The 22,752-nt window shown below is 40.1% G+C and overlaps 1 protein-coding gene across 2 annotated transcripts in view; it reads right to left on the minus strand.

Annotated features, from left to right (window-relative positions):
* Nucleotides 1-22,752, minus strand: part of LOC120521629 (NACHT, LRR and PYD domains-containing protein 3-like) — a 99,052-nt gene that overhangs the window by 70,587 nt on the left and 5,713 nt on the right. For both annotated transcript variants that reach the window (XM_039743121.1, XM_039743120.1), the window contains exons 2-3: nucleotides 13,454-13,525; nucleotides 12,725-13,072 (exon numbers count right to left, since the gene is read on the minus strand). In XM_039743121.1, coding sequence (XP_039599055.1) covers nucleotides 12,725-13,072; nucleotides 13,454-13,523 — 418 coding nt within the window. In that variant the 5' untranslated portion in view covers nucleotides 13,524-13,525. The remainder of the gene's footprint in view (nucleotides 1-12,724; nucleotides 13,073-13,453; nucleotides 13,526-22,752) is intronic.

Raw genomic sequence — 22,752 nt, forward strand, 5'->3', positions numbered from 1 at the left:
TATCAATCAAATACTTCCTCTTTATTGCCATCACTTCGACCATATGATATAGACTAGCAAAATACCCGCGCTTCGCAGTGGAGAAGTAGTGTGTTGAAGAAGTCATAAAAAAAGAAAAGGAAAGATTTTTAAAATAACGTAACATGATTGTCAATGTAATTGTTTTGTCACTGTTTATGAATGTTGCTGTCATCAAGGATATGATTATCATTATTTCTTTTAATCAGGTTCGTATTTGAAGGACGTGTTGTGTTCAAGTTAAATTCAGTGTTTGTCAACCGTTGTAAAGATAACAGGTTTCATTTATCGAAGTGTTCACTAGCCAAATCAGTACTCGTGAATCTAAGATGTTTAACAGGCATTCCCGGTATTAAGTTGTGGAATCACCTGCGAGTATTTAGCGACAGTGTGTCTATTAACTTGTGGATTTTTCTGCAAGTATTTGGCGGTAGCGTCACAAAGTTATTTTCGTCTAGCTGCATGAGAAAATGTACCACGACGTCTGACACACCTCCTTTTTACTGTTTTCTCACAGCTTGGATTGCTGCTGTCATAATTGGTTTGAGTTTCATGGTTTGTTTCAATAACGTTAGTATTTGCAGGACTTGCAGTGACATTGGGCATCTGTCAAGCGTTGTAAGCATACAACCGGTTTCATCGATAACTTTACATCCAGCTTTTGAGAGTTGAAACATTCATAAACATCAAAGTGTCCACTACTGAAATCGTCACCTGTCAATCTAAGATGTTTAAGAGGCATTGGCGGTTGTCCAAAGGTGTAAAATATTTGGCCGTTTAGGTACACTTGAAAGCGACAACTGAACAATTCAGCAGCAGCCATCAACTTACATGCAGAACCATAGGTGAAGGGCTTAAGCATTTCACTCTTCTAGTGCTCCTGTGTAGTCTAATTATCTCCTGTACCGTCATCAGTCCACACCTTGAACCTGTCCCAGTCATTCAATACATAAGACACAATGGATATCAAGAGTGAGCCTGATATGGCCGTGCAATATGTAACAAAGAGAATGGAAAGGCAGGCGCCATCTCTGGGCTTGGAAACCACTCGGTAAGTGACAGTTCTTTGATCGATGGTAATCACCTCGATAGACATCTCAACATCCAAATCGCTACTCGTGAATCTAAGATGTTTAACAGGCATTCCCGGTATTAACTTGTGGATTAGCCTGCGAGTATTTAGCGGCAGCATCTCTATGAACTTGTGGATTTGCCTGCGAGTATTTAGCGGCAGTGTCTCTATTAACTTGTGGATTTTTCTGCGAGTGTTTGCCGGCAGCGTCACAAAGTTGTTTCCGTCTTGCTGCATCAGAAAATGTACCACAACGTCTGACACGCCTCCTTTTTACTGTTTTATCACAGCTTGGATTGCTGCTGATGGACGGCCTTATATGGGCAGGCAGTCAATTACGTGGGATGCGTTGTGATGGGGGACGCAACTCCGCCTCACATAATGACCGAGCTGCAGGCTGTGGACGTATATATGTACATAAGTAGGTTCGAGTTATGACCGTTACACATAGAATTTTGAAATGAAACCTGCCTAACTTTTGTAAGTAACCTGTAAGGAATAAGTCTTCCAAATTTCAGCTTTCTACCTACACGGGAAGTTGGAGAATTAGTGATGAGTCAGTGAGTGAGTGAGTGAGTCAGTCAGTCAGTGAGGGCTTTGCCTTTTATTAGTATAGATGATAGGAAACACATTCATAATAAATACAATTTTGATTTATTTATGAGATTGCAAAAAGAGACAGATGTAAGTTGAAAACTGGCTTCCTGTTTCCTAAGAACAAGATAATAAGATAATTTCTTGAACATACAACCATCAAACAAATGAAAACAGGTCGGCCACAAAACACCAGGCTCAGAGGCCTAGAATCACAGCTGGAGTCCCTTGAAATATAAGGCCCAGGATTAAGATGTATGGCAGACCCTGAATGATGGCCTTTGTAGCAAAAGGTCAGCCCTGGACAGGAATAAAGATGATTGCTGAATACACACACGCAGACAAAAGGGATCTTTATAAAGTCAGCAGTCTGGTTAGGGGCACATTTTAAAAGTAGGAGAAAATACAGAAAGAGCACAGAGAGAACATGCAAATTGTACAAACAGAGTGAAAGTGTGAGCTAAGAGGAATCTGGAAAAAGGAGACAGCAGAACTAATCACATCCAAAGGACATGCAGGCTGGACCGGTGGCTCTAAGTTAGTTCATTATGTGTGTGTAGGTGGAAAGTGATGGTCTTGCACCCTGTCCAGGCCCAGTGACTTTGCTTCATTCAGTGGATTTGAGCACTTTAAAATCTGTTTACTCAAATCCCATGAATCAGCTTTCTATGCACACATGAACCAAATTAAAGGAGCTAATGATATTAACCTTTGATTAATGAAACTACAAGGGCTTCATTAAAACAAAATTATTTTAATCTTAACATTTTTCTGGAAGTCCCTAAGGATAGAAGTCACTACCAAACAAAGTGCCCTAACCCTGTCCCTAAACAGCACTTTGCTTGTTTTTTAATGTCATTTGATCTCCTACTTGATCATAACAAGATAATATATCTTACATACGACATAGTAACTCATATGTAAATTATTTTGCGCGTTCAAGATATTATGTTGTACATAAGAGACTACTTACTTATGTCAAGTACCCCTCTTGGGCAAAGGCTGTCAACTAGGGCCTGCCTTATATCTCAATGCTGAGTCTTTCTTTTCAGCTGACTTCAAGTGTAAGCCATCCTTCCGATGTCGGATTCTAAGCTTCTACACCAGGCATTTCATCGCTGACCTGTTATTGCTGGCAATGCTGGTTCCAGCTCAAAGCTTGTCTGGTAATGTCTGATGGAGGATTCCCTAGAGTGTGCCGTCATGTGAGAATTTCCATTTCAGTGGTTTGATGGTTTGTCGTGATCCAAAGTTTAATATTGATTAATTGTATTAGCACTTCAAATGTGGATGATTCTTCTGAGAGAAGTGTTGATTAAGGAGTGTAATTTGTTTGTAGCTGACACAGGTGTCCTCCAGGTTTCTGATCCATTCAGCACTAGCCTTGTCTATTCTTGCTTTTACATCTGCATCTGTTCTTCTCAGGTTCCCAAGTATGCAGAGACTTCTACTTCCCCCAATTGTCATCCTTTCAGTATCACTGCATCTGCACTGATTGTGCTCGCTTTCAATATTTTGGTCTTCCTTTGTTGATGTGCAGTCCAGCTTGTACTGAGGTGGTTGACATGTTGTTTGTCTTCTCTTGTATCTGTTGGGGGAGTGTGTGGCAAAAATGCAAGCGAAATCCAGATCTTCAAGCTGTGTGAATGGTGTCCTGCTGTGTAGTCTTCATAATGCAGTCAATGGCAAGTAAATAAATAAATGAGTAGTGTAGGCTTCCATAACACAAGTATAGCCAAAGCCTACAAAAAAAACTTGTAGATCCGGCCCACCTTAAATCCTTTTGCACCTCTCCGCCAGCGTCTTTTGTCCTCTAAATGTGCCAATAAAGACAACAGCAAACAGCCAGCTATACCATCCCCCCACCGACTTGGAATGTACACAAACTTCTCTCAGCTCATGCCTTGATTGATTATCTGGGAGAAGTGGAGTTTTAGAGTGGAAATGATAGATCGTTATTTGGAACACATACATTTTATGTGTGTTCAGTTTCTACAGTAATCTGTGTAAACACATTTTTAAGACAGAAACGTTTTTCATATTTTAGTAGTAAATGACAAAATGTAGGCATTAACTATATGATGTATGAAGCCTGAAGTCCAAAGATCAAGTAATCACCAAAGGTTCAATGAAAAAAAAAACAGCTTCTGTGGCGTAGCGGTAAGATTTGCTGACTTCTAATCAAGAGTCCGCAGTTCGTTCCCAACTGCCTCCTGTATTTGCCATTTTCAGTAGTGAGCTGCTCTTATTGTAAGTATTATACCATACACACATGCACTTGGTTTGCGTCCGTAACAGACCGTGTGCATTTATAGGACTTGTAAAAGTTACCATTTTTTTTCACTTTTATTCTCTCTAAATCACAATCACGATACATACTACCGCAAGGGGATCTGACGCTGTTAGTTTTTATTTGAAAGTGTGAATAACTGTAGATGTGAGTGGTGTTTTGAGACAACGTAACTGGACATTCTCTGATCTGGAGATATAGAAGCTGACACACAAACGCTGGTGAATCTGCCTTCTTCGTATCTCACCGTCACTTGAATTTTTTTTATTCAGTTTTATTGAGTGTTCCTGCTCACACAGAATTAGAATTAGAATTAGAATTAGAACAATCTAGACGAGAACAGGCCATTCAGCCCAACAAAGCTCGCCAGTCCTATCCACTTGCTTCCTCCAAGAAAACATCAAGTCGAGTTTTGAAAGTCCCTAACGTCTTACTGTCTACCACACTACTTGGTAACTTATTCCAAGTGTCTATCGTTCTTTGTGTAAAGAAAAACTTCCTAATGTTTGTGCGAAATTTACCCTTAACAAGTTTCCAACTGTGTCCCCGTGTTCTTGATGAGCTCATTTTAAAATACAAGTCTCGATCCACTGTACTAATTCCCTTCATAATTTTAAACACTTCAATCATGTCACCTCTTAATCTTCTTTTGCTTAAACTGTAAAGGCTCAGCTCTTTTAATCTTTCCTCATAATTCAACCCCTGTAGACCTGAAATCAGCCTAGTCGCTCTTCTCTGGACCTTTTCTAGTGCTGCTATGTCCTTTTTGTAGCCTGGAGACCAAAACTGCACACAGTACTCAAGATGAGGCCTCACCAGTGCATTATAAAGGTTGAGCATAACCTCCTTGGACTTGTACTCCACAGATCGTGCTATATAACCTAACATTCTGTTAGCCTTCTTAATGGCTTCTGAACACTGTTTGGAAGTTGATAGCTTGGAGTCCACTATGACTCCTAAATCCTTCTCATAAGGTGTACTCTCGATTTTCGACCGCCCATTGTGTATTCAAACCTAATATTTTTACTTCCTATGTGTAATACTTTACATTTACTGACATTAAATTTCATCTGCCACAAATCTGCCCAAGCCTGTATGCTATCCAAGTCCTTCTGTAATGATATAACGGATTCCAAATTATCTGCTAATCCACCTATCTTGGTATCATCTGCAAACTTAACCAGCTTGTTACTTATATTCCTATCTAAATCATTTATATATATTAAAAATAGCAGCGGCCCTAGCACTGACCCCTGTGGAACACCACTCTTAACATCGCCAGTTCTGATGAGGTTCCTCGCACCATCACCCTCTGCTTCCTGTGTCTGAGCCAATTCTGCACCCATCTAAAAACATCACCCTGAATTCCCACTTCTTTTAACTTGATGCCCAACCTCTCATGTGGCACCTTATCAAATGCTTTCTGAAAGTCCAGATAAATAATATCATAAGCTCCACTTTGATCGTATCCTTTTGTTGCCTCCTCATAGAATTCCAACATGTTAGTAAAACACGACCTCCCTCTTCTGAACCCATGCTGACTGTTCAGAATAACTCCTGTCCTTGTCATGTGTTGCTCAATCTTATCCTTAATAATTCCTTCCATTAATTTTCCTGTGATGCTTGTTAAGCTTACTGGCCTATAGTTGCTTGGATCTGCCCTGTCACCCTTTTTATATAATGGGATGATATTTGCCATTTTCCAGTCCTTTGGAATCTCTCCAGTGCACAGTGACTTCCTAAAAATATGTGTCAAGGGTTTATATATGTACTCACTAGCCTCCTTAAGAACACGAGGATAAATATTATCTGGGCCTGGTGATTTGTTTGATTTCATCTTATTTAATCTGAGCAGCACTTCTCCCTCTACAATTTCCAAATCCCTCAGTACCTCCTTAGTAGTTGTTTACCTCTGGCAGGTTATCCACTTGCTCACTTGTAAACACCTCAGAAAAATGTAAGTTTAGGGCATCTGCTATTTCATTGTCTGTATCTTTTAATTCCCTTTACTATTCCTGATGAACTTGACCTCCTCCTTAACTGTTCTTTTACTACTAAAATACTGAAAGAATCTCTTGGGGTCTTCTTTCGCCTTATCTGCTATATTCCTCTCCAACTGTCTTTTAGCCTCTCTGATATCCTTCTTAATGGTTGCCCTCATGTTCTCATACGCTACGGTTCTCTTTGCAGTCATTAGTCTTATATGCCTTATACAGCAGTTTTTCCTTTGCAACTTCTTTTTAAATCTTTATTAATCCATCGTGGAGTTTTTTAGTTTCCTATTACTTCCAAATTTAGGTATGTATCTGTCCTGCATTACATGTTTTTAAACCTGTTCCACTGCTCCTCGACTGTCTCCACATTTAAAAGCTTATCCCAGTCTATCCTACTTAGACTTTGTCGCATCTGCTCAAAATTAGCCCTACTAAAGTTCAACTTAACAATTTTAGTCTTTGCATCTGTACTCTTACAAAATACTGAGAATTGTATTACATTATGGTCACTTGACCCTAGTGGTTCAATCACCTCTACACCCTCAATTCTATCCTGATTATTACAGAATACTAAATCCAGACAGGCTTCACCCCTTGTTGGTGCTTTAACATGCTGTGTTAAAAACAGTCGCTGATTACTTCTAAAACTCCTGCTCTTGTGCTCCTCCATCTGTAAGGTTATCCCAGTTAATATTTGGATAATTAAAGTCCCCATGACTATAATATCCCCTGTAAACTTGCCTTTTGATATTACTAAAAGATGTGTGTTGAAATTACTGTCTGAATTGGGTGGTCTATAACACACTCCTAAAATGAGACCTTTTCCCTAATATTTTCCAGGCGAAGCCACATGTCCTCACTAAGATGGGGCTCATCATCCAACTGAAGATGACTTACATTTAATTCCTGTTTGGCATAAACAGCAACCCCACCTCCTTTTCTGTTCTGTCTATCCTTCCTAAAAATGTGTATCCCTCTATGTTACACTCATCCCCATCTTTGTTATTTAGCCAGGTTTCCGTTATTGCTATAATATCATAATTGTGCTCTGCTACATACAACTCCAACTCACTTACCTTATTTTTGATACTTCTAGCATTAAGGCAAGCTATTTTTAATGTGTTAATCCTTCTATCTTTACGTGTTTGCTTAAAATTTACATTACTATGCATTTTTATTTCTACACCATTGTTTGTTCTTCCATGTATAGATCTAAATCTGGCCTGTCCTAAACTCCCTGCCCCACCATTCCCTAGTTTTAAACAATCCTCGACTAGCCTACACATACGCCTCCCCAATACATTGGTGCCCCTCCGGTTCAGATGTAACCCGTCACGGCGAACAGGTCCCATCTGTTCCAAAAGGAGTCCCAATGCCCCATAAACCTATACCCTTCTACCCTGCACCAAGATTTGAGCCAGCGTTAAGCCTTCTAATCTCCTCAATCTTACCTGGACTGGCGCTGGCACAGGCAGAACTTCGGAGAAGACTACCTTGTCAGTTCTGCTCCTCAGCTTGGTACCTAACTCTTTGAATTTGGATGCAGAACTGACAGACTACCCTTATGTATGTCATTTGTTCCAACGTGGACAATGACAACTGGATCCACCCCGCTCTGGCCAAGAGCCTATCCACCCTTCCAGGAGGTCTCCCACCTGTGCTCCCGGAAGGCAACACACCGTCGAGACTCTCTCTCTCTGGAGCACACCTGCGCTTCAATCCCCTAATGATTGAGTCCCCAACTATCACTACCTCTCTTTTTGGGAACTGGTTTTGAGGTGGCCCGTTGGGGCTCCTCAACCCTGCCTACCACCTCAGAATTATCAGAGTCACCGTCCAGCTCCGCCAGGACATGATAACGGTTAGACACTTCTAATTCTGGGGTTGATGCCCCCGGACAGTGTGCACCCTTTACCTTACGCCTTGCGACCGTGACCCACCTATTCCTACCTGTCTGGTCTGGAATCTCCTCCGCCACCTTAGGGGTGCACACTATCTCTAAAGGACACCTGGGCCAAGTCCGCCAATTCTCTATTACAACGCAGGTCAGCCAACTCCTCCTCCAGTTCAGCGACCCTGAGCTCGAGGTGCTGGATCAGCTGGCATCTCTTGCAGATGTAGCCCTCATAGACAACTGGCTCTTCCAAACCATCATCTAAAAAGTCCAACATCCAACAGGACTTGCATTGCACTGGCCTCATTATTAAAATTTGATTTGGGATTACTAAGCTGCCTTAACTATATATATATATTTTTCTTTCTTAAAATTAAATTTCTTCTTCTTTCAGCTGCTCCTTAACTTAAATGGTAACACTAAGATCTGCTACAGATATTTTGTTAAGGGATGTTAACTAGCGGGCTGGCGCGGTTAATGATGATGTCATCAGGCTGGGTCAGCACGGGCTTGCTTCGGTGTATTTGATGCAGCAGTTTATAACACGACCAGCTTTGAACTAATTGCCCGACTACTGTCGTTATTAACCTGTGAAACATATTTTACACCTTTTCCCCTTAAGCTCCTGTACTGTTCTCCCTCTCAGCTGCCTGCTGTTTTTCTTTCTATGAGGTTAACTTTACTTTTCTCTGTCTCTTCTAACTTTGCGTTCTTCTTACTTATAAGCTCTTCACTCGCACTGTTTGTATTCCCCCGTATTAATGAACCAATACGCTGTCGCCCACTTAACTGTTCTGCCTCTGGACCGCTAAGGACTGTTTAATCTAAAATAAACAAATAAATAAAACTTTACTACCTTATTTGCTCCTACTGCTCCTTGTGCCTGATCGGTGTCTTAACGCAGGCCGCTTACCTAAGCACTACTGAGTTTCCACCTTTTACTGCTTTGAAGTCAGCGGCCTTTTTTCTTTTCCTTTAAACTAAGGAATGGCTGTTACGACACGGTTATTTATTTACAAATGCCGATATCAGTTACTGCTGCTTTCTACCCTACGCCTGATGCTAATTCAAATACAGATAACAAGAAAAAGAACAAGTACAAGTACAAATAACTTTTCCAAGTGCACTTCCAAACACCCAGCTACTTTTGCTTTTGTGCGGGCGAAAAAAAAAACCCTTCTAAAGGAAAAAAGCTTTAAAAATTCCCACATGGTTCCTTAGAGGCAACCAAAACCCAAGTTTTTAAGAGCAAAATGTATTTTTTTAATGTAAATCTCACACCACAGAACAAACCAACACTCTCAACAGACTCTAGCGTTTGCAAAGCACACGTCAGAACAAAGCACACGTGACTCTCAGCTCTGAGCACCAATGGAACACCAGTGTTAGTGTGCCCCTTATGATGTCAAAAAAAAAACAAAAAAAAAAACAGAGACATAGGTATATATGATATTTGGAATTATTCGTTTTATGACCTGTATAGTAAATTTCAGAAAACTGTGGCATGGATGCAACATTATTCATATTCATTCACATAACATCTTGCGGTTTGTAATCAGTGACCGCGTGTTTTTTTTTCCCCGATCTTGCCAGTTCGCACATGTTGCTGTATGCTGTTTCTTTTGTACTCCAGGACATGCAGAGGACAGAATAGTACAGAGCAGTAACTTCAGCGCTATATGGAATCATCAGATTCAAATATTAACAGTTCACACACACGCAAGGGCCGTCCTTCCTACATTTACACCTATTATGGCAGAATAATAGAAAGTGGCCACGATAACCCAAGGGTTTTGTTTTCTGTAGTTAATAAACTACTCGAACCCGCATATGGCCTAACTACCTCTTCTACTGAAGTCTATGAGGAATTCCTCCACTTTTTCCGTAACAAAATTAAAGATCTAAATAATTCAACTAACGTAAATACATCATCTGTTTATGTCTCTCCCTGTTTTCCCACTCCATCCAGCTCCTTCTCTAAGTTCTCACCAGTCACGTCTGCTTTTTAAGATGAGGCCGACTACTTGTGTACTGAACCCCATCCACAGCATACTATTTAAATCCTGCCTTCATGCCATAATCCCGACTGTTACAACAACAATAAACTCATCCCTTGACACTGGCTCTGTGCCGCTCACTTTTAAAATCGCTTCTGTAACCCCAATGTTAAAAAAGTCTGGTCTTAATGGTGACGATCTTAACAATTTCCGGCCTATTTCCCACTTGTCTTTTCTGTCAAAAGTTCTTGAGCGTGTTGTAGCCTCCTAGCTCACCAACTACTTAACTTCTAATAACTTGATGGAACTCTTTCAGTCCAGTTTCAGGGTGCAGCACAGTTGTGAAACTGCTCTGCTACGGGTAACCAATGATTTGCTTATGGCAGCAGACTCTGAACAAACCAGCATATTAATTCTGTTAGACTTCAGTGCAGCATTTGACACTCAGGTCAGACATGACATTCTACTGTCCAGAATGGAGAACATGCTGGGTATCTCTGACACTGCCCTCCAGTGGTTCAAGTCCTATCTGACTGATAGGCAAGAGTTTGTTAGTCTTGGTAACAGCAGATCCAGCTCAGCGCCAGTCACACAAGGAGCTCCTCAGGGCTCTGTCCTCGGCCCTCTTCTCTTCTGTATTTATATGCTTCCCCATGGCCATATTTTTAGTAGCTATGGACTGGGCTATCATTTTTATGCAGATGATACTCAACTCTACTTCAATGTTAAAAGTGGAACTTCACCAGAGCTTTCTCAGCTCACAACCTGCCTTAGTGAAATTAAAACCTGGATGGAGCAAAACTCTTTAAAATTAAATTACAACAAAACTGAACTCCTGTAAATTGGGACTAAAGTGCAACTTAATAAAATGAGCTCCTTCCCAGTCCATCTTGGCGGTGATCTCATCAGACCTGCCTCTACTGTAAAGAACTTTGGTGTCATTTTTGATTCCTCCCTCTCTTATTCCACCCACATAAATCACATTAAGAAACTTTCTTACTTTCACCTCCGTAACATATCCCGTGTTCGCTCCATCCTCTCCTTTTCTAATGCTGAGAAACTAGTCCCTGCTTTTATCACATCCCACATCGATTATTGTAATTCCCTACTGGCAGGTGCCCCTTCTAATCTTATATCACAGCTCCAGCTTATTCAAAACTCGGCTGCAAGAGTCCTGACATGAACCAGCAGCAGCGAGTACATCACACCATCCTAAAATCCAAACTACATTAGTGACCTTCTCCATCACTATGTGCCTGTCCGCCCACTAAGGTCCTCTGATTCTGGCCATCTTGTTGTCTCCACACTAATCTACACTCCATGGGTGACAGCAGGGCCTTCAGCTGTATAGCGAGTGCCCAGACTCTAAAATGACCGACCAAAATTAATCAGGTCAGCTGACTCCATGAATTCTTTTAAAAGACAACTCAAAATTCATCTGTTCAGGAAGGCTTTTAACTCAACTTAACATTCTGCCCTTTCTTTCAGTTTACCTCTCTGTCCAGGTGCTCAGGATTATTTGTGTGTCTGTTAAATCACAAATTAGGTTATTTGTTAGGTTTTTTTTTTAGTATTAAATTTAGTATTTTACTCTGGTTTATTGTCCTTTATTCTATTTAATACTTTGTTTTCTGTTTCATTGTTCTATTCAGGAAAACATTTGTATCCAATGTTACATATACCCTGCTGTTTTTTTTTTCTAAGATCCTTTGAAGCACCTAGAACATGGGAAAGGCGCTATATAAATAAAATGTATTATTATTATCACCTGGGAAAAGACCCTTCTGATGCCAGCTTCCAAAGTCCACAAAGTTGTTCTGAACTCATGATTAGAATTTGCTTGAGTGACAGTTAATCCCTTTTTAAAATTAAATGCAAATGATGGGTTTACAGTAACAAATGTTCTGTTTAATATTTATTGGCCCCCTCTAATCCCCTGTATGGACTGTTTAAGGTGCCCTCACTGCTTCTGTCCCTCTGCTGCTGTCTCCCTTAACCTGCCTGCTCATCATGCTTTTATTTCTTACCCGACTTTCATATTCATTTGTCTAAAACATCTCTTTGTCACTTCCCTTTGCTTCTAGCCAATGTCACTATCAGCACTGTGACTTCTTAAATGTGCTCTTTGCTGTTGCCCTCCTCTTAGCTCCAATGTGTGCCATCTCGAGTGCAATTTACCTGAATGTACTCGTATTCCTTTACTACTGGCATCTCATTTACTGATATGAAGTCGGCTGATTACTTAACTTCTGTCTTACTGCTGAGCGGCATGACACCCCCTGCTGAGACACACACCTCATGCCCATCATTCACAATGTGCCTTTTGTGAAAATGAGAATAAAAAACCTTTTAAAGGGAAAAAAAAGAAAAATTCTACCCAGCCCCTCAGTGGTAACTAAAAATGAAGTTTCACACACAGACAACACATAGACCCCAACTCTCAGTACAATCCATAGGACTGTACAGGACGGGTTAATTGACTGAAAACAGACTGTGGTGAAATAAATCAGCATCAAATGCTATAAACTGATCCGAGACTGAGAAGATGAGGCTGCAGCCTGTTTTAAAAGTCACCTTTACAGTCACATTCATGTAAGTAGATGATAAGGAGAACAGTTGAGTTTAGGATGAGAAAGAGAAAAGCAGTGGGTTTGGTCATGAAGACATTTGACAAGAACTCAGATGGTGTACTGGACACGAGAACTTTAACATAAACTTCAGTGGATAAGATCATCCAAGTGTCTGTGTTACCAAAAACAAAAACATGAATGGCCTCCGCACGCAAGGGCCACATCACAGGGACACATAAAAAGTCATTAGAGGGATGGGAGAAGCAGCAAAAAGAAAAAGGAAATTTAGGAATACCTTCAATATTCAGAGTGAGGTGAGTCTCCTCATTCCATTGTCCAGAGGCCACTAAACATCTGTAGAGACCACCATCAGAGACACGGACATCCTGGAGTCTCAGAGACACGTTTCCACTCACAAGTTCTTCTGGGAAAAGTGCAGTCCTCCCCTTATAGATCTGCATCTGATACTCATTTCTAATTTGGAAGTTCTGATATAAAAGTATCACAGAGTAGAAGTCATTTCTAACCCACCTCACCTCAAACCCCTGAACATTGAGAGGTGGTGAGAGTGTGGCAGGTAGGGTGACATCTTCACCAAGAAGAGCAAAAATGTCAGTAGGAGGTCCAATGACATCAAACCTCTCTGAAAGAAAGCGCAAACATCCACAGTGAGTGTCAGGATGGAGTCAGTTAATGACAACAATGACATTTAAATCAATCGACAAAGCTCTTTAGGGTTCACATGAAGACTACATGCTCTTCTGTCCTCCAAGTTTCTCAAATTTTAAACAGTTTATATTTTTTATTTGTCTGCCTTACTGACAGTTCTGATCTTCATCCTCAACATTAAATTGCCTGACACTCAAATTCTCTGTTCACTGGATGAAGATCAGGATAGGGAAAGAGTAGAACAACCTTGTGAAGTACAAGAAAAGTCTGCTGAGATACAAACAGAAATCATTTCTATTTATAGGCAACAAAACTTCTGAGCCAAAGCAGAATCACAAATTATACAAACACATACGTGTCCAGGTGACGTGTGTCATGTAGAGCAGAAAGAACAGAGAGCAGCTCCATCCATTCTGGACCTTCATGGCTGAAAAACAATGAAAGCTTGGTAAGAAAACATCATCACAGATAAATCAGACAGGATGGAGCCATGGATCTGATCTTCATGTCCATTTATATTTATGAGTCCACAAGTGGAATGTTGGGATTTCACAGCATATTAGATCTGAGCTTCTTACAAAGTGGACATCATCACCGACACCTGAGACTGGACACCTTGATGTGGTCTCATTGTTATAAACACCACACTCTGTTGTCAGGTAGGCTCTTGTCTGGTGTTTGCTCACAGGCTTAAAAGAAAGACCAGCAGGCCATTTGTGTTCTGTTTTGGCCAGGGTTCCCATTTTGGCTTATGTTTATGTTCCTTTTCCTTGTCCTTGATGTTTATTTTTTGTTTTGAATCATTTAGTGTGGTTATCTCTGTTAAAATAATGCATAAATATAAAATAAGAAGAAAACAGAAATGTTAGTTATTTGCAAAAATGGATATAATGAGGATATTAAAAATAAACTTGATCCATTAGGCTTTAATGTCAAGACAGAGGTAAAGAATTTAGGGGTAATTATTGTCTGTGATCTGAATTTTAAATCACATATCAATAGCATTACTAGAACAGCATTTTTTCACTTAAGAAACATAGCAAAAGTTAGACCTCTTATATCACTGAAAGATGCTGAGAAATTAGTTCACACTTTTGTTTTCAGTCGACTAGATTACTGTAACGCACTCCTCTCAGGACTACCCAAAAAAGACATTAATCGATTGCAACGAGTGCTGAATGCAGCTGCTAGAATCCTAACTAGGAAAAGAAAATCTGAGCACATCACACCAGTCATGATGTCACTACACTGGTTACCTGTGTCATTCAGAATTGACTTTAAAATACTGCTGATGGTTTACAAAGCTTTCAATAATCTCACTCCATCTTATATCTCTGACTGCCTGTCACCTTACACTCCAAATTGTAACCTTAGATCTTCAAATGAGTGTCTCCTTAGAATTCCAAGAACAAAAAAAAAGAAAGGGAGGCGGCGGGCCCTTTTTTAACCCAATTGGGAAAAAATTTTCATTTAAAATTTTCCCCTTAAAAAGGAAAACACTTTAAAAAATGCTAAAAGACATTTTTTTTAAAATTTTTTAAAACATTTAAATTTTTTTTGTTTTTTTACCCATTTTTTTTTCCTTTTTTTATGCCCCCAATCGATATTTATTTTTTTTTTAAAACCCTTTTTTCCCCACTTTAAACCTTTGAACCCAATTGAGGATGGGCCAAGTAAATGCTTGGGGTGTCTTTCTTATGTAATGTTTTTTCCAAAGGGCTTTTATTTTTTTTTAGTTTTTTTGGGGGAAATTTTTTCCAAAAAAACTTTTTCTTGTGCCAGCCACCATGTTTGGGGTTTTTAAAAAATTTAAAATTTTTCCTTAAATTTTTTTGTTTTTTAAAAAAACCTTTTTCTTTTTTTAATTTTTTTTATTTTTTATAAAATTTTTTTCCTACTAAAACACCCTTTGTGCCATAGAAATAAATAAATAAAAATAATATTGTTCTGTTCATTGTCGTTATGCTAAATGTTTTTTGAGGGTCTTTTAGAAGGCCTCACCCATTTTTGTTCATTTGTGGTTACGAAATCACAACAGAATTATCTGCCAATATAAAACTAAAAAGTCCTCTTAGCCGAAGCTCTGCACAGTCAGAACTACGTTTTTTGAAGAAGTCCCTGGATGCCATGGGAAGAGATTGGCTCTGAAAGATATGGGACTGTCTACAACTCGTATCCATGATTATCACCATTTCCAAGAAATCGGACAGAAACTGTGGAAGGCTTCATTCTTTTTGGCCAGGATTCTACTTTTGGAGGAGGTGATGATTATTTTCATGATCTAACTGATTCGTACTAAATACGTCAAACTAATATCCAGTACCTGGTGGACAGATACTCGCCCAGGGTTGAATCGAGTTAATCTGCAGCTGCTGTTTCTAAATTTAAATGTCTATTCATCTGACCCAAATAACTGCTCTTTTATCCGCCCAAGTCCTGCTTTTTTACCTGAATTGTGCACAGCAGCTACACCTGGGCTTGCTATTTCTGCTATAGAACCGGCAGATGTTTCCTGCGTCACCACTTTAGTTAAACCACTTCTAAGAAGGGAGTGCTGTGCTATCTGTGTGTCCTCAGATGGTACCTGCTCTGATGCCTGAATTTGGGGCTTTTTCTAAGAACTTCCAGGTGGGCACCACTCCATCAAATGGGCTTGAAATCCAAAAGGTCCAAAAAAGACCTCTGACCTAGTTTTTGTATTCCCCTTTTTGTCACCATGTGGTTGTCTGCCTGCTATTACTGGGCTAAATTCTTCTCACTTCATCTGCTCTGCAAGGCCAAGGTTTTCCAATCTGGTGGGCCCAAAGAAAATACAAACGTTTTTGGATGTAGTTTAGTGTGTCTGGAAGCCACCCTTTGAGAAGAGGGCTATGTCCTGTTTTGGCCAGGTTCCTTTCTTAGCTTATTTTTATGTTCTTTTCTTTCCCCTTTTTGTTAATTTTTCAGCATGAATTATTAAATATGATTATTTCTTACTGCCCCACCTTATAAAGGGTTATGCAGTCCCTCGCTGTTCATTGAATGTACTTTAATGGAGTGTTGGTGTGAGTGTTACTTTCTAGGAAGAGCCATGCACGTGGGCTTAACTTTTAAAGCACGGTTTCCGTTTTGTACCAATGAACTGTAAGGTGTCGATCATTTGAGTCTACAGCGTTCCAGGGACTCTCCTAACCACCATTTGCAATAAAACAATAGAAAACAAAATGACTTCTGTACTGATAGCATAAGGACAAAGCAGAGCTTGACCAGCTCTCTTTAACTTGTCTACCCCAATACACCCAGTATTGTTCAGATGATCATCCTTTCTCTTATTTTTAGTAGGTGTCTTTATAACTTTCTGTCTACACTTGATTTAAAGCAGTAAAGCTGCTTTTTCTACTATTCTCAACAAACCAAACCTAAGCTGTTTCACACAGGACCAGTTTAGAATCAGCGATGGACATTAATTGGCCCAGCTTGGTGTGTTCACCACATCACCACCACCAGATCAAGTCACTGTGCAGCCACCTGTGATACAGGAATGAAGGCAGGTGCCCCATCTGTCCACGAGACCCACTTCTTTGAATCTTCTTATGACTTAAAAACATTTACGCTAGCTACAGTAGAATGCCAAGTAGGGGCTGACTGGTCTTGTAGCCCCCCTTGAGCCCCTGCAGATTTGGTTTTTTTTCTCCAGCTTACCTGGAGTTTTTTTTTGTTCTCCTGGCCATCTGATCTTATCACTGGGCTCATTTGTAGAGACGTAAAGTATGATATTTAATATAAAAACGTTACCCTTCTACTAATTATAGATTTATATTTTATCAGATCACTTGGATTTATTTATTTTTATTTGGTATTTATACATTGATATTCTTGCCTAATCTTATTTGTTTTTCTTTGTCTTATAACTTTCCCTTGTAAAGAACTCCATTCTTTGTATGAGGGTGAGCTATAGAGATAAATGTTCTTCCTGTATTTAAGAATCTTTATATAAGAGTCTCCATTGCTCTCTTGTGCTTTTCTTTTTAACATTGACATTGACATTTATTTGCTTGGCAGGCACTTTTATCAAAAGTGACTTTCAGAAGAGGTAGAAATAATTGAGTAACATGAGGCACGGCCTGTTTGTTCAGCAAGTGTAGTAGGACAGGTAACAAAAGTTGATTCCCACAAGTGAAAAAATGTAATAACTACTAAAATTACAATAGGTTACAATGGATAAAGAAGTTAAACATAATCTAACAAAAAAATTAACCTATAATGTAAATATCACAAAGTATTTTTTTCCAATCAATTCGACAGATATTCTCAGAAAAGATGGGTCTTTAACTGCTTCTTGAATACATTGCGTAAGACAGCAGTATGGATTGAGGTGGGCAGCTTGTTCCACCAACTAGGGACTACACAGGAAAAGAGTCTGGATTGAGACTTGATACCACACAGAGGTGACATCACCAGCCACTATTCACCGGAAGAGCTGAGTGGGCAAGAAGGAGTACAGGCCCTCATCAGTGTCTCCATATACATAGGTTCTGACCCAATAAAATCTTGCTGGTCTGAACAGTTCTTTCAGCCAGACCATTTGACTGGGGGGTCTCCAAGAGTCTGAAGTAACAGGTGGCTGTGAACTGTCACATTTCTGCACTCACCAGCTGTCTTTTGTGATCTGAGATCACTACATCTGCCTCTACATGTCTTGTAAAGATTCATTGAAGTGAAATAATCACATAGCGTTTGCTTGTTGTAGCACTAAGCTTGGAGATCTCTGGGTATTTGGAGTAAAAGTCCACACACAGTAGATATTCTGTATTGTTGTAATGAAACACATCTTGTCCTACATTTCCCAATACTTACAGTATTTCTAACTTTTGCCACCATATAATATTTGTAAGTCTCACTCACTAGAACAGCATGGTCAGATTAATGTAATTTGTAGTGTCAGATGAAATATGTGATTCTGAAGGGTGATATGTCATGGTGATGGGCAATTTATCTAATAAGAAAGAGCTTTCATCTAAAATGTATTTGCCTCTAACCCTATTATGAACACTCAATAAATTATAATGGCTTTAATTGTGTTTTAAATCCAGACCTGGATAGACTCTCAGCTATGATGGAGATAACATCTAACATTATAAAGATAATTACACAGTTTGTAACGGATCATAACTTACTGTGTCAGACCCATGGAGGTTTTTAAATCCTAGCCTAAGACCACACTCCTTCTTTTCACCTGTACATCATTGTTACTCAAGAACTGATTATTTACTCATAGACAATCATTTTTTGCCCACTTTTAAATCTTGTAAGTATGATACTGTTGTTAATCACTGGCCATGCGTCCTACACTCTCATCTCATAGCTGGCATCAGTCATTAGCTGATGAGAACTGTGCAGAATTCATATCCAAGCAAATTGATTATTTTCTTGAGACAAATGCATCCTCAGAGGTCTCAGCAGGTATACGCTGGCATTTTTAAGAGGACAGATTATTTCATATCTTTTCCCCAAATAAACTGCAAACCAAGAAGTTAATCAGCAAAATTACCAGAATAGTTTAGAATGTGCCAGGTCTCTAAAAGAGGCACTTTATAAGAAAAGACAGGTTTTCCAATAACAATTTAACCTTTTGACCACTAAAGAAATGGAATAGCTGTGACATCCTTAATATGAACACAGAGAGAAGGCCAAAAAATCCATAAGCAAGAAGTCTGTAATGCAATAACAGCAATTAACAACACAGATGGAGATAGTACTCCAATTATAGTATAGTATACAGTATACAATAATACTTCAAACTAGAATGTGGTAATCAACCCTTATCACCTTTGCTGTTTACAGTCACCATTGAACCACTGGCTGTATACTTTCAAAATGCATCAGAGATAAAGGGGATTCTCAGAGAAGCACTTCAACAGAAAATTCTGTGCCAGCAGTCCTAAAAGCACTAGCAGATTTGCAAAAGGATGCCATTTACCTTAACATATCAGTTTAAATATTTAGGGGTAAATATCACAAGTATATATAAAGCTCTTTTTCAACAAAATTTTGCTGTCTGCATGGAAAACATTAAACAAGAAGTGAATAAATGGTCTACCCTCCATCTTACATTAGCAGGGAGAATCAACATTGGTAAGATGACGAGCCTTCCCAAGATTCTCTTCCCATTTCAAAGCATTCCCAAATATATTAACAAATCTTTTTTAAAGAAATTAGACTCAATCATAACTTCATGAGGAATTTGAAACATCCACACATCCAAAAGGCGACCCTACTGCCACCTAAAGCAGAAGGGGGCATAGCACAACCTAACTTTTAATTTTATTACTGAGTGGCAAATATACAAGCTATTTAAACCTGGACATCAACGCAAATCAATGAATATTCATAAGCCTGGACTGCAATAGAAATAAAATCTTATATTCCCTCTTCTGTGCCCCAGTTAATATAAACTAACGTCAAAACACTAATAATACAGTTACACTTCATTCTCTCAGTATATGGAACCAATGTAGGAAGCACCTTAACACAGAGAAGCGTTTATTTGTTGCATTTCTACACGACAATATCAAACATAAACACTATTAAATGCCTGGCATTAAAACACTTAGAGACTTGTTCATAGATAATGTCTTTGCATCCTACAAACACTTACATTTCAAATTCAAATTCTCATCACCCCAATTCCTCCACTACTTTCAAGCTAGAAACTTTGCTAAACAGAACATGCCCAATTTTCCTAACCTCTGCACTTTGTTCTATTCCAGAAGAAATATTGATCAGTCTTGAAGACTTGGATAGCATCTCCACAATTTTTAAAAACATTTCAAATTTCCTTCATTTCAAAGACCCCAGAGTAAATTGGGGAAAGGATTTGTCACTTAATATTTCAGAAAAAGAATGGAAGGCAGCCAAGCACTGAATACACTCGAGCTCCATAATGTGCAAAGCTTTCAGTCATTCAATTTAAAATCTTTTATCAAGTGTATTTACTGTATCTCATTTAAAATTGTCCAAAATGTTTCCAGGATAAGATCCAACCTGCGAACGTTGCAATCGAGCTCCAGTCTCACTAGGTCACATGTTTTGGGCCTGCACCAAATTAGCATCATTCTGGAGCAAAATCTTTGAATGCCTTTCAGACAGCCTTGGTGTCTCAATCCATCCTAATCCTCTAACAGCTGTGTTTGGTGGGCTCACAGAGGGGCTTAAAGTGGAGAAGGACAAATAAAATGTGACTGCCTTTACTTCACTATTAGCCCATAGACTTATCTCGCTCAATGGGAAGAATCCCACTCCACTACTTGTAAGTCAGTGAGTAACTGATTTTCTCTACTGTCTGAAATTGGGAAAATCAAATTCTCACTTAGAGGTGCCGTTCAAAACATTTTAAAAATATGACAGGATCTGATCAATAACATTTCAGAATAAGCTTCCATTTCAGGGAGAAGGATACTCTTCCTTTCTTGTTTTTATTTATAGAGTATCTTTGGTTGTTGGCTTTCCTGTCTTTTTCTTAGGTAGGGGTTGAATTTTGCTTTGATTTTTTAAGTTTAACTTGAATTTATGGAATGTTATCTGCTTCTAATTAAAATCAATAATAATAAATAAATAAAAATAAAAGATTAATGAATAGACCACCCTAGGCTGCAGTTTACGGACCTCAACTGACTGTAAGACCTTGCCTTAGGGAAACAGAGTTCTTAGATTCATTTTCTTTAATGACAGTTCTATAACTTATTAGGAAAATAAAAATATTGTTACTTTACAGACGTACCTTACATTACGTGTAGGGACTAACAGAACAAAGCCCCCCGTACTCTGTCCCGGTGCTGTACTGTTGAGTAAAACAGAGTGACTGCAGGAGCAAGAGAGTGATTTGATTGGTCCACACTACATTCTCAGTACACCTGTCTGTCCAATCACGTGATCATATTAACTCTCTGCTACCCCCTCATTGCCTAACTGATGCAAATAAGAAACATTTTTGAGGGGAGAGTAGAAACAGGAACGTTTTGTCTTTTAAAGGGGCCACAGCAGGTTCAGCATGTCGAAGTGGTCAGTACAATGAAATGTGCTCTCGCACATCTTTGGAGAAGAACTGACAAAAATCTGAAATGCTCCAAAATCCAAAACTGAATTCTGACCTTACGATACAAATGTAAAATTCCACATGAGGGGTCTCTTTTATAAAACTTTACCTGGATTTGAGCATGAAAATATGCTTACTCTAAACAGTGGATGTGAATTAAAAATGTGAAAAATCAAGATGGGTTTATTCTTTCAGGGTGGGATGATGGTGAGGGAGTCCACCATGAAGCTCAGAGCACCATGAAGCAACCAGAAATGAGAGAGCCATGAGGAGATGATCAACAATGTAGGCATCAGAGTGGGTGGCAAGTTGATGAGCTTTCAGCTTTGTCCTCAGTGAAATGATATGATAACACCTGCTTTGAAAAGTGCTGCGTGCCATCATTAACGTTGTAGATGACTTGTGTGTTCATGCAATGTCACTGCTCATAGGTAAGAAAAGCAGATTCAGCCTCTCTAAGTGCCTTTATTGCAATATGAGTGTAGTCAAGGGATCTGATTACATTAATAATAATAATAATAATTCTTACTTGAACTGACACTTTATCGTGCTGGAGGGGCTTGCGTGTCCCAATGATCCTAGGAGCTATGTTGTCCGGGGCTTTATGCCCCTGGTAGAACCACCAAGGCAAACTGGTCCTAGGTGAGGGATGAGACAAGAGCGGTTCAATAAACCTCCAATGAAAATAAAACTTGGACGACGTTTTCCCTTGCCGGACGCTGGTCACGGGCCCCCTCTGGAGCCAGGCCTGGAGGTGGGGCTCGATGGCGGCGCCTGGTGGCGGGCCTGCACCCATGGGGCTCGGCGGGCACAGCCGAAGAGGTAACGTGGGTCCTCCTCCCCATGGGCTCACCACCTATGGGAGGGGCCAAGGAGGTTGGGTGGCAGTGTGAGTTGGGTGGTGGCCGAAGGCGGGGACCTTGGTCGGTCTGATCCTCGGCTACAGAAACTGGCTCTTGGGACGTGGAATGTCACCTCTCTGAAGGGAAGGAGCCTGAGCTAGTGCGCGAGGTCGAGAGGTTCGGCTAGATATAGTCGGACTCACCTCGACGCACAGCTTGGACTCTGGAACCAATCTCCTTGAGAGGGGCTGGACTCTCTACCACTCTGGAGTTGCCCCGGTGAGAGGCCGAGCAGGTGTGGGCATACTTATTGCCCCGACTGGAGCCTGTGCATTGGGGTTTACCCGGTGGGCGAGAGGGTGGCCTCCCTCCGCTTCGGGTGGGGAAGGGTCCTGACTGTTGTTTGTGCGTATCGCCCGAACAGCAGTTTGGAGTATCCACCCTTTTGGAGTCTCTGGAGGGTTGCTAGAGGGCATACCTTCTGGGATTCCCTCGTTTTGCTGGGAGACTTCAATGCTCACGTGGGCAATGACAGTGAGACCTGGAAGGGCGTGATTGGGAGGAATGGCCCCGATCTGAACCCGGCGGTGTTTTGTTATTGGACTTCTGTGCTCATCACGGATTGTCCATAACGAACACCATGTTCAAGCATAATGGTGTTCATATGTGCACTTATCACCAGGACACCCTAGGCCTCAGGTCGATGATCGACTTTGTGGTCGTGTCGCCGGACTTTGG

The sequence above is a fragment of the Polypterus senegalus genome, unplaced genomic scaffold (genome assembly GCF_016835505.1).
Source record: "Polypterus senegalus isolate Bchr_013 unplaced genomic scaffold, ASM1683550v1 scaffold_22, whole genome shotgun sequence".
NCBI classification, from domain to species: domain Eukaryota; kingdom Metazoa; phylum Chordata; class Cladistia; order Polypteriformes; family Polypteridae; genus Polypterus; species Polypterus senegalus.